The sequence below is a fragment of the Ascaphus truei genome, chromosome 5 (assembly GCF_040206685.1).
Source record: "Ascaphus truei isolate aAscTru1 chromosome 5, aAscTru1.hap1, whole genome shotgun sequence".
Taxonomy (NCBI): domain Eukaryota; kingdom Metazoa; phylum Chordata; class Amphibia; order Anura; family Ascaphidae; genus Ascaphus; species Ascaphus truei.
Genome location: NC_134487.1, coordinates 199,040,148 through 199,055,561, shown reverse-complemented (window position 1 = coordinate 199,055,561; position 15,414 = coordinate 199,040,148). Strand labels below are relative to the sequence as shown.

The 15,414-nt window shown below is 43.4% G+C and overlaps 1 protein-coding gene across 2 annotated transcripts in view; it reads left to right on the top strand.

Annotated features, from left to right (window-relative positions):
- PHYKPL (5-phosphohydroxy-L-lysine phospho-lyase) overlaps positions 1-15,414 on the top strand; it is a 132,811-nt gene that overhangs the window by 40,133 nt on the left and 77,264 nt on the right. For both annotated transcript variants that reach the window (XM_075601604.1, XM_075601603.1), the window contains exons 2-4: positions 1,673-1,791; positions 1,906-2,065; positions 2,524-2,598. In XM_075601604.1, the coding sequence (XP_075457719.1) occupies positions 1,673-1,791; positions 1,906-2,065; positions 2,524-2,598 (354 nt within the window). The remainder of the gene's footprint in view (positions 1-1,672; positions 1,792-1,905; positions 2,066-2,523; positions 2,599-15,414) is intronic.

The following is a 15,414-nucleotide window of genomic DNA, read 5'->3' as shown; positions in this document are numbered from 1 at the left end:
TGGTCTATGAGCTGGCTGTTAAAGTTGATCATTAGTCTTTCCCTACCTCATTTTCTGATCACCAATGAAATAGTCCTTTTTTTTTTCGAGGTAGTTTTGAATATTATTATTTTTTTAAAAGCCTTACATGTTAAGAGCTCTATCATCTGAATAACATCGGCAAGCGTATAATGGAGATTCTCATTTTTCTACATAATTTACATTAATCTTTTTCTACACCTTCTTACTTGACTTTCTCATGTCTGTATCTTTACCCCTCCATTCCTTTTTCCTTAATTCATGTTATACTCATTTTTGTTCTCTCATCTTTCACATTTTTACCGCTTTCCTTTTTATTGATATTATTTCTCTCTCCTTTTTTTGTTGTCTTTCTCATTGTCTACAGCTATTCACAAAATAGCATGAAAACATTAAGTGCAAGTGTTTATCAAAGCAAATAATATTTTCTGTGTTTATATATGTATGTATGTCTTTATTTATATAGCGTCATTAATGCACATAGCACTTCACAGTCGTAATACACGTGACAATCATATAAATAACAAATGACTACAAATAAAATATCATGGGAATAAGTGCTTCAGACATAAATGTAACATTGTAGAATGAGTCCCTGCTCCAAAGAGCTTACAATCTAATTGGTGGGGAGAACGTACAAAGACAGTAGGAGGGCATTCAGGTAAGTGAGTCTGCAGGGGGCCAAGCTTTATGTATCAGGCCGGGGCCATGGTAAAAAATACAGTGCTGAGCCGCGGTGAGCCACGAAACTTACCTCCTGCATCCGGCATGTGTGGGGCGTTGGTAGACGCTTCTGCAGGCATGTGGTGGCGTGTGGAATTACAGATTCATTAAATTTTTCACGCTGAGGGAAGCGGAGGGCCGGTCACGTGACCGGCAAAAGCTAATGGAACTCCGTGACGTCGGCGTCGTGACGTGGCGCGCTAGCCCTGCCTCGCCTCCCGCCTCACAAGCGCGCTCGCTGACGCTCATGCTAGGACACAAAAAAGCTCCTGCTTGAGCAGGAGAGCATGAGTGTCAGCGCGGCTCAGCGCTGTATTTTTTTTACTATGGCCCCGGCCTCATGTATAGTATTAGCCACGGTGCTACTCATATGCTTCTTTAAGCAAATGTGTCTTAAGGTGGTTCTTAAAGGTGGATGGAGAGGGTGCTAGTTTGGTATTGAGGGGATGGGCATTCTAGAGGTGCGGGGCAGTCAGTGAGAAAGGTTTAAGGTGGGAGAGCGCTTTAGATACACAGAGGGTAGAGAGAAGACATCCTTGAGCAGAACGCAAGAGTCGGGATGGCGCATCGCGAGAAATTAGGGCTGAGATGTAAGGAGGGGCAGAAGAGTGTAAAGCTTTAAAAGTGAGCAGGAGAATTGAGTGCGAGATGCGGGATTTGATAGGAAGCCAGGAGAGGGATTTCAGCAGGGGAGACGCTGGGACAGATTTAGGAAAGAGTAGAGTGATTCTGGCAGCAGCGTTAAGGCTAGATTGTAAGGGAGAAATGTGGTAGGCAGGATGGCCGAACAGCAGGAGGTTACAGTAATCGAGACGGGAGAGAATGAGGGCCTGAGTCAAAGATTTAGCAGTCGAGTAACAGAGGAAAGAGCGTATATTTAGTCTATCATATTTTAATTATTTCAATGTAATATACAGTACTATTTTTACAGATCATCATGCAGGCTCTTTTATGATGCCGACCCACTGAAAATTGTAAGAGCTGAGGGTCAATATCTGATTGATGAGGAAGGAAAACAGTATCTTGACTGCATCAACAATGTTGCTCATGGTAAGCATAGTTATATATACATTTTATAATTGCAACAGATTCGTAAATCGGACACAATGACAACTCTTTTAATTGTTTAAAATAGTCAATTCAATACATTATTTTGTTTTTCAGTTGGTCACTGCCATCCTGCTGTGGTAAAAGCAGCACATGAACAAAATCAACTCCTAAATACAAACACAAGATATCTACATGATAACCTAGTGGAATATGCCAAACGACTGTCCAAGACATTGCCTGAGAAACTACGTATTTTCTATTTTGTGAATTCAGGGTAATGTCGAGTACATGTTGGGTCAGGGTTCATTGGTTTCCAGTCTTCTTTTGATGCAGCAAATCTTTTCCTCCTGTTTATTTATTAATTTCTTGTGTGATTGTATTTTAAAATAAATATTCTGAAAGGAAATTACCCCTGATTTATACAAAGATACCTCATATTTGCTTAGTGCAACTATAGCATTAATGTAGTTTACATTAAAATTGTAGAAGGCCAGAAGGTCCATGGCACTCGAGTTCGATGCTTCTGTCATGGCAATCACGTGATCCCTTGTGTAGCTCTTCCTGAAAGCTGTGATTATGACCATCACTAGAAGAAAGCAAAAATATTATGATATCCACTGTCATTACAAGGGCCACTAGCATACCATCTCTTGGATTTATTAAGAGAAAAACAACTTGACTAATATTTTTTTTTTTAATATCTATATTGAAATAATATAATTTCTGTTGTAGATCAGAGGCCAATGATCTTGCCCTGAGATTAGCCCGTCAGCACACCAATCACAAAGATGTAATAGTTCTTGATCAGTAAGTAATATATATCTTATTATACTATTATTATATGGTATGTTGTATTCATTAATTATAGTTATCTATCATCTATCTATCTATCTATATTAGTTGGAAGCTGGTAGAGAATGGATGGGGTGAAAGGAGAGGGTATAGAACATGGGTAGGGCAATTATTTTGTCTGGTGGAGCTACTTGACAAGCTTTCGTAAGCTTCTCAGGCAACACACTACATTAAGTCTGTGGCACGCAAAGCTTACCAAAGCTTCCTCCTCACTAGCTTCTCCCCTACATACTCTTCTTACCTACATCTCCCCTATCCTTTCTCTCTTACCCCTCTCACTCTCTCCCTCCCTTTTTCACTCACTCTGCCCCACTCTCCTTTCTCTCTCCCCCGTCTCTTTTAATTCTCACTCCCCTTCTCCCTCACTACCCTTCTCCTCACTCCTCTTCTCCCTCACTCCCCTTCTCCCTCACTCCCCTTATGCTCTTCTCCTTCACGACCTTTATCTCTCACTCCCGTCTCCCTCATGCCCCTTCTGTTTCATGCCCCTTCTCTCTTACTCCATTCTACCCTTCTCCCTTGGGCCCTACATGTGGCGCGGGTGGGCAGGGGAAACAGCAGCGCGGCGGGAGCACACACAAGCAGTGATTACGGAAGTTGGGCCTGACTAGCGGTCAGTCCTAACTTCTGTGTTAGGACCACCGGGATGGGCTCCCACCATGCTGCTGCTGCCTCCTCCGCTGCTGCCTCAGTCACTCGCACCAGAGGTGGGGAGCGGGATTCTATGTGTGGCGGGCTGCAGGACACCATCCAGCGGGCCAGATATGGCCCACGGGCCGTACGTTTCTTACTTTTCTCTTCTTTTTTCCTGTTTCTATCTATCTTTCATTTTCTATAACTTATTACTCTCTCTTTGCTGTGTCTCTCTTTTGATTCAACGGACAGTCTTTTTTTAAAAAAAATGTATTTTATTTATTTTTATTGCCAAATCAATTAAGACTTTGCAGCTTTCAAAAATAATACAGTAATTGTAATGTGAGCACAGAGAAATCTGTGAAGTGTGGTCTAGAAATACATATTGAGAGAGAGAGAGAGAGAGAGAGAGAGAGAGAGAGAGAGAGAGAGAGAGAGAAAAGATCACTTGTTAGCACATTCACACACATGTCTTAAACAGGTCTGCAACCCTGCCTTTCACCATTATCACCTAGCATAAAGTGCTTCCACTGCAACAAGGGATACTGGGAAATGACATGCAAATGAGCACACCGTGTCCCCTTTGCCTGAAATATTTTTTTACATGGAACCCTTATAGGCTTATGCTCGCTGTAACTATATATATATATTTTGGCAGGATGACTGTGGTTAGTGAGGAGGCAACACAATTCTTCCGGTGAAATAATATGCTGGTGGTTTTAATTGTCCAAAAATATAACAAAACAATGGGTGCTCTGTCCCTTTAAGTAAAACAAAACATCAAATCAAAAGCCTATCCCCGTTAGATTGAACTTTTGTTTAGTTAGTTCCCCTATCTACCTGGCTGGCCAGCTATCCTAGACCAGACCAACAATATTCAGTAACGCCAGTTGGCTCCTTACGTGGGAGCTTTATTCCCCTCGGGACAGCATAAATATGATCTGTCAGCTCTGTCAGCTCTGTCAGCTCTCAGTGTCTGAGAGAGAGAGCTGCCCCAGAAGCATTTCTTATTTCTCTTTTAAAATCAGGTGGGCTTACTCAATTAGGATCACCTGTGGACTGCCTAATCAGTGGGGTTAACTCCTCGCATACTGCCACCTCCTACTAATGTATACAGAGTCTATGACTGTCACAATACATACATGCATACATACATACATACATACATATACGTACATTGGGCCTATTACTGAGTCATGGTACATTTAAACTAAGGACTTGGACAAAGCTATGCCAGGTTACACTATATTTAGGAAAGGGCATAGTAGGAAAGAAGTACATTTTATTAAAAACAACATAAAGGGTACTTTAGTACAAGTTGTTGTAGAAAAGACTGAAACTATTTGTCGTAAACCTAGACATTTCTGAGAAGGATGTCATCCATAATGGGCGTTCTACAGTCCTTCAGAAGGAGGAATTGGATTGGGGATAGAGAACATCACAAAATTAAAGATAGGTAATCATTATGTGATACTTCAATCTGCCAGATGTGGACTGGCATGTGCCTGTTGCAGGTTCAGGGTAAAACAGAGACATCCTGGATTCCTTACAAGGGGCATCTCACAAGGAATTGGGGGGGAAACCCACTCGCAAGGAAACAATACTAGACTCAATACCTAGTTATTGAAGTATTGGCAAATTTGATCAAGAGATCAAAGAAAGACCCTCTAAACATGCACTCATATGATTAGTAATTTAACAAATATCTTGGACAGTTAGTTGATAATTTCTCTTAGAGTAGGATCTATGTTAAAATCACAAAATTAAAAAAACTTTATTACATCCAAAAAAATATATATGTGACAATGTGAGCTATAATAAAAAAAATACTAAAATCCCCGTAACGAAGTAGTAGAATTGTTCTTTGTATATAATTATTATTATTTAACAGGTTCTACTGCGACAACCAATTTCATTTATCAACAATAAAAGTATTGTTTTGACTCTTCAGAATATATGGCTCCTTAGCTGTAATTCTCTTATGTAAGGAGCTATATGATGATATAATAGCTTAGAATGTTTGTAACCGTTAGGTATCAGATATGTCTGAATAGATAACTATGATTTTCTATGTCCTAACAGAATATAATGGTGAATCCAATATACACAGATTCATTTGTTGCCCAAAGCATTTCTTGTTTATAGGAGATACAACCAAGCTACATCAGTGTGTGTACTTATGTGGCTTCTGATATGTAACAAGTTCAGCAAATAGCATTTCATACCTATACGGGATACAAACTATTGCGTAAGTGTGTTTAGTGACTCCCAATCAATAAGCGGGCTTGTCATACCACAGTATTAGCACACATTAAGTTATAACTTCAAAATGAAGGATTTCAATCCTGCCTCAACGGGTCAGGAAGAAAACTGTGGCTGTTAGGCATAATATGTCACTTGTCTCCTATAAACCTTCACTATACACCTTTCGTTTAATTGGAAATCAATGTGGCTGCTAGAGATAATAAGTCACTTTTCTCCTATGGGCTTTCAGTTAGGTATCTATGATATTGTTAATTTCCTCAGTCTTCTTTAATGTTTACCATAGACTTCTAACTGGCTATATCTATGCATAACTTGTTAGGAACATAGGAAAGAGTCAAAAACAAACTGTCTCGGCGGGTGAGTATACTTAAAACCCCATAATACAGAAAAAGCGAGTTGATCTCGTGAAACGTATGTCGTGACGTAATCGGAGAGCGACGCCAACGCCCGACACCAGTGCCAGCAACCACGGCTTGTATTATGGTAAACATTAAAGAAGACTGAGGAAATTAACAATATCATAGATACCTAACTGAAAGCCCATAGGAGAAAAGTGACATTATCTCTAACAGCCACGTTTTTTTCCTGACCCGCTGAGGCAGGATTGAAATCCTCCATTGTGAAATTACTATTCAATGTGTGTTAACACTTGGAACCTAAATGTTATCTATACATAATACACAACATTGATTTCCAATTAAACGAAAGGTGTATAGTGAAGGTTTATAAGAGACAAGTGACATATTATGCCTAACAGCCACAGTTTTCTTCCTGACCCATTGAGGCAGGATTGAAATCCTTCATTTTGAAGTTATAACTTAATGTGTGCTAATACTGTGATATGACAAGCCCGCTTATTGATTGGGAGTCACTAAACACACTTACGCAATAGTTTGTATCCTGTATAGGTATGAAATGCTATTTGCTGAACTTGTTACATATCAGAAGCCACATAAGTACACACACTGATGTAGCTTGGTTGTATCTCCTATAAACAAGAAATGCTTTGGGCAACAAATGAATCTGTGTATATTGGATTCACCATTATATTCTGTTAGGACATAGAAAATCATAGTTATCTATTCAGACATATCTGATACCTAACGGTTACAAACATTCTAAGCTATTATATCATCATATAGCTCCTTACATAAGAGAATTACAGCTAAGGAGCCATATATTCTGAAGAGTCAAAACAATACTTTTATTGTTGATAAATGAAATTGGTTGTCGCAGTAGAACCTGTTAAATAATAATCTTACTATATATTTCTGAAAGCGTCATATGTTTCCGTGTCTGTATGTGTCTCCCTGTGTCCCTAACGGCAATCCCATTGGACCTTGGGCCAGGCCAATGAGATTGCTCCCTTGGCCCGCCGGCCCCCGCACACCTCTCATTGGCCTGAAGCGGAGTGACGGGCCAAAGCAGAGACGGAGACACACATACACACACACACACACACACCACCCCCCCCCCCCCACCTCCCCACCCCCCTCCCCCACGCTCTCTGCAGTTCTCCCCTCACATAGGCCGCTCCCCCAGCTGACCATCCCAGAGAGCGCTCCCCACGGCTCTCACCACCCATAGGCCACTCCCTCACCCGGCGCTCTCCCCCCCCCCCCCGCCCACACACACAGAGCACGCTCTCTGCGGCTCTCCCCTCACACAGGCCGCTCCCCGTCCCAGAGGGCGCTCCTCCGGCTGTCTCCGCCTCTCCCCGCGAAAGGCACAGCACCTTCACACCGGAGCGTCTCAGCCTCTCCGCTGAGGAGCCCGAGGTGGAGGAGGACAGCGGCCGGTACCCGGAGGAAGAGGAGCGCGGCCGTGTGCAAGGTCAGTAAACGCAGGGGAATGGGTTATTTAACGCGTCCCTGACTCCCCCTGCCCTTTGCCCCCTCCCTGCCCCCCTGCCCCCCTACCCTCCCTACCCCCCCTACCTCCCTGTCCCCCCTACCCTCCCTGCCCACTTGCCCCCCCTGCCCTCTCTCCCCCTGCCCTTTGCCCCCTGCCCTCCCTCCCCCTGCCCTTTGCCCCCTGCCCTCCCTCCCCCTGCCCTTTGCCCCCTGCCCTCCCTCCCCCTGGCCTTTGCTCCCTGCCCTCCCTCCCCCTGCCCTTTGTCCCCTGTCACTCCTCCCCCTGCCCCCCCAGCCCTTTGCCCCCAGCCCTTTGCCCCCTGCCCCCCTGCCCTTTGCCCCCTGCCCTCCCTCCCCCTGCCCTCCCTCCCCCTGCCCTTTGCCCCCTGCCCTCCCTCCCCCTGCCAATTGCCCCCAGCCCTCCCTCCCCCTGCCCTTTGCCCCCTGCCCTCCCTCCCCCTGCCCTTTGCTCCCTGCCCTCCCTCCCCCTGCCCTTTGCCCCCTGCCCTCCTGCCCTTTGCCCTCCCTCCCCCTGCCCTTTGTTCCCTGCCACCCTCCACCTGCCCCCCCAGCCCTTTGCCCCCTGCCCCCTAGCCCTTTGCCCCCTGCCCCCCCCAGCCCTTTGCCCTTTGCCCCTCCCTACCCTTTGCCCCTCCCCTCCCTGACCTTTGCCCCTCCCTGCCCTTTACCCCGCCCCTCCCTCCCCTCCCTGCCCCTCCCTGCCCAACCCGCCCCTCCCTGCAACACCCCCCGCCCCTCCCTGCACTCCCTCCCCCCCCCTCCCTGCCCTTTGCCCCCCCCCACCCCTCCCTGCCCTTTGCCCCCCTGCCCCTTCCTGCCCTTTGCCCCCCCGCCCCTCCCTGCCCTTTGCCCCCCCCCGCCCCTCCCTGCCCTTTGCCCCCCCCCCTCCCTGCCCTTCGCCCCCCCCCCCGCCCCTCGCCCCCCTGCCCTTTGCCCTCCCCACCCTTTGACGCCCCTTGGCTCCCCCCCTGCCCTTCGACGCCCCTCCCCCCCGCCCTTCCACTCCCCTCCCCCCCCCCGCCCTTCCACTCCATACCCCCTGCCCTTCCACGCCCGGGCAACGCCGGGTATATCAGCTAGTAATTATATACAAAGGACAATTCTACTACTTCGTAACGGGGATTTTAGTATTTTTTATTATATTTCACATTGTCACATATATTTGTTTGGATGTAATAAAGTTTTTTTTATTTTTGTGATTTTAACATAGATCCTACTCTAAGAGAAATTATCAGCTAGCTGTCCAAGATATTTGTTAAATTACTAATCATAGGAGTGCATGTTTAGAGGGTCTTTCTTTGATCTCTTGATCAAATTTGTCAATATATGAATTTATTCCTCTGTTTTGCACCATGATTTCAAATTATGTAAAATATTCTATGTACAAATAGGTGAGCAGAATTGAACACAAAATCATTCTACTTATTGAAGACCAAGTTAAATTCCAGTGATGATTAATCTGTGTGTTTAGTATAAAGACAGCCGCCGAATAATGCCACACAAAAACAAAGGTTTTTGTTGCTCTATGTATTGAAGGCAAAATTTAGGCACAAAGTTTTTGTCGTAACGTAGGAAATATGGAGCAAGTGGGAGGGGTTAGCACGGAGTCACATTTTCATATTGGCTCAGGTCTATGAATTCAGAAATGTGTGGCTTGCGTAAGTAATTTTCTTAGCTCATTTTAGCGCAGCATGCATCAACTTCTTCAACAATATAAATACACTTACTAAATATGTCCGTTTCAGACATAAAAACATTTCTAATCTTTGTACGCAAATGCATCAGTGCAGACCACTTTCTTGATACTTTGACCCCTTAGATATTAGGAGGACTGACTTTTCAGAAATGGGAAATTATTTAAGGGAGTCTTTGGCCAGGTGGAGTGAAGGGCAAAAGTAATAGAAAAAACTAAAATATACAATACAACAAGCAACAGACCTTTGTGTCAGGCAGATTTGTAAAACCACAAGGAATATAAAGTCAATATAATTCTCAAAGAAGATGGCAGGTGTTGTCTTTGACACTGTCTTTTTAGTCTTTGCTAAAAAGGCAGCTTTTAGTAAATGTAGACTGAGAGGAAGGAGGATAGAGTACTATATCAGGCTATGCAGAAGGTGGCCACCCTAATAATCACGTGCAAAGGCCCACGCAGAAGAGAGAAAAAACGAGGACAAAACCTTTTTACCAGATTTTATAAAGGATGAAATAGTAAAACTAAAGATATATGAGGATAGTCATGTTGAGGGAGACAATTGTATGTATAGCAGACCTTTAACCCTTTGAGTGCCACACACATCGTGGCACACCCAAGAGGTAATTATTACTTTTGCTTAGTCTTTACAGCTAAAAGTAAAAGCAAGGGACCACAGTTTGGTAACAGGGATATAAATGTAAAGGACGTGGATACTAGTACATTTACAGAGGAGAACGTCCTACTAGAACTTTTATAACTGAAAGTGGACAAGCAGGGGCCAGATGGGATTTGAAAAAATCTTAGAGGTGTTCTGGGCACACCATTAATAGAACAATTTAACCAGTCACTATCAACAGGTGTACTTCCAGATAAGGAAGAGGCAGGTAACTACAGTCCAGTGTGACTGATGTTAGTAGTGGGAAATTGATGGAAACTCTGCTGAAAGAATTGTACAATATCTAAAGTCAAGCAATGTACAAGATTACAGGCTGAATTTATTTATTATTATTATTTTACTGGATGACCAAGGTCATCAAGATGGATGGAGCATTACCTTTAGATTAGATTTCAAGGAAAAATAAGAGCAGCACCAAGTCCTATACAAAATCCTATATATTGCTATAAACATATACCTAAAATCTCTGCAAAGGTTATACTCACAAGCAGACAGTGAATAAAGGCATTTCAAACACAAAGTGTACACGAACAGTAGTCCCACGTATAGGGGCTTCTGGGGACCAGGATGGGATGGATAGGTTGCACTACAGCAGAGGACAAGTGTCATGAGAGAGAGGATTTGGTCCGGGATAAAAGGGGTCACACCCCATTTGGCCACCCTCTACTCTCACCTGGGAAGCAAGGGGTTAACTGGACTGGGGTCCAGTAATGTGTTTCTGCCTTGCTTCAGCCATCCAACTGTTTATTCCCCTGTATAAATGTATTGTTTCTGTGCCAGTGTCTGCACCACACACACACTGGGGCTTAAGGGGTTAATGAGCTACAGTTTAGGAAAATACAAATATGTGTGGTGTCATTTCAGAAATATCTGGGCTTCAAAAGGCTTGATTGAAGTTGGGTGTGAAAAGTACAGAGGGGGTTTAGTGTACAGTATGTTCATACCTAATTGGCAGACCAAGGGTATATTGCTGGTAGAGACAGCTAGGCCCATGTCTGGAGCATTGGGTGTGAAATCTAGCACCTGTGACAAATGTTCTCTACACACGAGTCCCTGCTTCAAAGGATTTATTGACCAGGGGTTATGGGGGCCAGGGGTGCGGTTACCCAAGGAGATATCAGAATGAGTGACCTTATTAAATATAAGAATATTATGAGATGTCCTCGGCTGAACGTGCTAAAAGCTACATATGTGTATTCGTGGGACTGATTCGCACATAAGGATTACAGACACATGATGTCTAGCAGGTCCTAAGAGACAGATATTAATATCTCTCTTAATTTTAGTATTACACGGTAATATTTAGTCTCATTGGAAGCGTCATGCATGCCGGAATGTATTAATATGGCTCGCGTGCCAGTAAGTACTACTGAACTGAAGTTATGAAGTTATTTCGATAGGAAAAGCAGTTTTTAAACGTCCTTGGGTGGGAGGAGTTTTACTCTGGGGAAAACTGTCAACCTCACCACTGATTTATGAGAGGGGCTGGGTTTAGGTTGTGTTCAATGGGAAATAATTGTATAAGAACCAGGCTCAGCCTATGGCTATTGTCTTTCGTGTTTTTGGTTATTTTGAAGATTGCTGTATGAACTGTAAGTCCAGATGTGACTGTTTCATCATTCCAACTTAAGTAAGTGCCTATATTTTGTTGTTATTTGTACTATCTTGTTGTGTTCACCTTTTTCAAGGAATAAATTATATTTTATCATATCTAAGCCTCGTTCTGTTCAACCCAGTTATATTCTTGGTGTGTATTATTAATAGCCTGTCACAAAGTTACCGTCACAACAAGAACACACCATAGTGCGAACTGTGCAAAATTTAATGAATTAAAAAACACTTCACAAGTGCTCACTTACAAAGTATAAGCTATCAGGCAATAAGGAATCAGAGGTACAGGCATATGATGATCTCACCACCCCTTCCTCTCCAGGAATCGCGATTAGGTTTGGAATGGAGACGCTCCGCCACAGGTGCTCCTAATTGCGGCCGAAAGAAGCAATGAACAGTTAGGAGCACCTGTGGCAGAGCGTCTCCATTCCAAACCTAATCGCGATTCATGGAGAGGAAGGGGCGGTGAGATCATCATATACCTGTACCTCTGATTCCTTATTGCCTGTTAACTTTTATACTTTGTAAGTGAGCACTTGTGAAGTGTTTTTTAATTCATTAAATTGTTGCACAGTTCGCGCTATGGTGTGTTCTTGTCCTCTGCTGTAGTGTACTCTATCCATCCCATCCTGGTCCCCAGACTCCCCTCTACGTGGGACTACTGTTCGTGTACACTTTATGTGTGAAATGCCTTTACTCACTGTCTGCTTGTGAGTATAACCTTTGCAGAATTTCATAGGATTATCATTTTTGTGCTATACAGTACTGTACTATTTTTGTGATCTCTCTTTTACATGTGCATGGTGTCCCGCTCCCTTGTCACCTCTATCCACTACGTCCCAGGGGAAACGAAGACTTTCCCATCTTGTCTAGGTTGAGTGGGTATCCTTTGTTTATTCATTTTAGTTTTATTATATATGTTTATTGCACTTTTTTGGGTTATTTTCTTGTAGTGAGCCCTGGTTACCAGAGGGTGTCACTATTTCACTGTTTTAATTTGGATTATTTCCTTGTGGCACTATCTCCTCTTGAGCGCCAACCCTGGTTATTTTCTTGCTACCTAAAATCTCTCCCTAATCCTAAATCCCCTTTGTAGGTTCTTAACATTTCCTCAAAATGTGTCTTGACTCGTTAAGTTGAATCCGCTCCTAAAAAGCATATATAGGGAAAAAAGGGAAAAAAAAATGTAGTGTAGTGTTTTGATGATACCACTATCAGAAAAAGTGATTCTCTTTCAAATGCACTCACATTTATCTTATCTTATTACACTTGGGATCAATTAGTGCTCCACAGTGTAAATCAAGGTCGGTGAAGACCATCTCCAACAATGGAAAAAAAAGCTTTATTTATTACATGTACATTTTCTAAAATATATAAGATGCATAGGAAATGTAAACATAAAAAGTTTAGCCTAGTGCCTTATAGCGTTCACCACATTCTCTGAGGCACCTCCTTTATGAGACTTCTGGTGGCATTACTTCGAGTGCCTGCAGTCTTGAGCAAAGGAGTTGATTCGTTCCACACCTCACCTAGCGCGTTTCGTAGGTCCTCCTCCTTCCCGGGTGTATGCTAACTCTTTCCCTATCTGCAGCAAATGACTCTAACATTAAGGGCTGAAGTGTCACAGGAACAGAGCTCATACTTTTGAATACAATTTTAATAAAACCTTTGACACTGTCCCACATAGAAGACTCATAAACAGGTTCCAATGCTTGGGTTTGGATTCTAAGATGGTTGAAATCCATAGCTGAAAAATTAGCTGGGTGGAGCATGTACATCAGTACTCACGAAAGGGCGAAGCTATGTGGTGTATTAGTGTATCGCCTCTGTCGTGCCTGTAGAAACCAGCTTTAAATCTGAATTTATTTCTGCAGTCAAATCATGTTTCTGTTTCTATACACATGTAAACATACACTTACATATACTGTATGTATGTGTGTGTTTGTGTATATATATATTTATATATATAGTTACATACACATGATGTGGGAGGGGTCGCAGGAGAGGCAGGCTGCGTGTTTGCACCTTCCCGTAGTATGCCTTTTGGGGTGCGATCTCAGGGTGACTGACAATTCTACCTATGTGTGGGGTGCTATCTGGTCTCTGCAGAGGGAACCACCCTCTCCGAGACAACTACCCCTTCACAGGAATGACTTACAACACTATTAGCCTGGATTAGCGGGATAGTAGGGCTTTAGGTTAAGCTCAGGAAATCAATACAACATACAAATTTAAAATACAAATACCATAACAAACATTATTAATCCATACATTTCAAAGCATATGAAAAGTAATTAACTGTAGTTTGATTGGCACCACATGGGTTAATGATAAAATACAACCACTTAACTCATGCATGGAGAGGTCCTCCCCAAGGATGCCAACAGCTCACCCAGGACTAGAGTTTCTATCTGAGCTCCCCCCACCCCACACCCCTCTCCCTCTCCCTCTATCTCGATTTTTTCCTCCATATTATTTCTCCTCCACACTTACTGTCCCCCTCGGTCATACTCATCCCCTTTCTCACTTTCTCTTGCTATCCCCCCCTCTATTTCTCTCCCTCCCCCTCTCACACACTCTTTCCCCACTCTTATTCCTCCTCTCTCCCTCCATGTATTTCTCCCTCACACACTCATCATCTCATCCACTTCCCCCTCTTCTCCCCCCCTCCCCATGTATCTCTACCCCCCCCCCCCCCCCCCCCATGAAGGATTTTACCACGGGGAGAGGGAGGCATTCCACTCGAGGGGTCAATGACCCTTTTATAAATTATGAAATGTATGCTTTAATATTGTTTTTGTATGGTATGTGTTTTTTTATATTGTACAGTATGTTGTATTGTGTTCTGTAGCTTGATCCACAGCCCTATTTGTCAGCTCTGCTTACCGTTCACTATATTGTAATTGTGAAGTGCTTCTCCAATTGGGAGAAAAGCGCTATATGAAATAAAAGTTGTTATTAATATTATAATTTTATTATAATTTACCCCATTTGTACCAATGCCACTACCTAGGATCACAATGAGAGGGCCTAGGTAGCTTTACTGGTACTGAAGGGGTTAAAGACCCCTTTATTCAATGTGATCTTCTAAATCTTGCATATATGTATATTCATATATGTTACCCCTGTTATTCCTAGCCCCCAGAGTAATACCTGTTGCTGAGGAGGGGGCCTTAATCCTTTTATTTCTGAATGATATGCCACACGTGACTTGAGGTCAGACTATGGGAAACAACCACAATGGTGTTTGTGATTATAAGCAACTTTATATAGCAAATATAAACACTTGGGAACCTTTTGACCTGTGGCAAAGGATCACTACCTTCACATTACAACATATCAACATAACATTACCTTTAAGTGCTGTGTGGGTGGATGTCTGTGTCGTTATGGATGCAGCCACCCATTCCCGAGTATCTAGGCCTATGTGATGGTGCCGGCACACCATTGGTTCTCTTTAATGCAACAAAGTTTAGCAGGCTTGTTTGTCGCAAAATTCTTCGGTACCAGTTTTAGTTGAAAACGTTGAGGGTCCCCTCCGACGGTTCTCGCTCCTCCGTGCAGATTACCAGTGGTGATCTGCTGGGCCTCCCTGCATAATATGCTGTCCTCCCTCCAGTCAATGCCTTCTCTCAGAAAGGAATAGACTGGCCCCTTGGTCACACACTTGGAAACCTGGAGTCATCCATTTTCGTGCATATCTGCCTCACACGTGCCCTGCCAACCCCTCGTAAAGGCACCTCTCCCCTAATTCCCCCCTCTTCCACAACCTTGGTTATTGGCTGATCCTATGTCCATCATAAATCACATGACTATGGCACTCTGGGAGGAATCTGACAGGGGGTTACATATATGTACTTATGCGGGTGTGTGTGTGTATGTATGTATGTGTGTATATATATATATATATAAATATATATATATATATAGTCATGGTATGGAGATTTGCACTCACGGTTTGGTTAGAAGGCAGATGCTTGTCCCATATGCAGCATATAGACGTGTGGTAACCAGGGGAT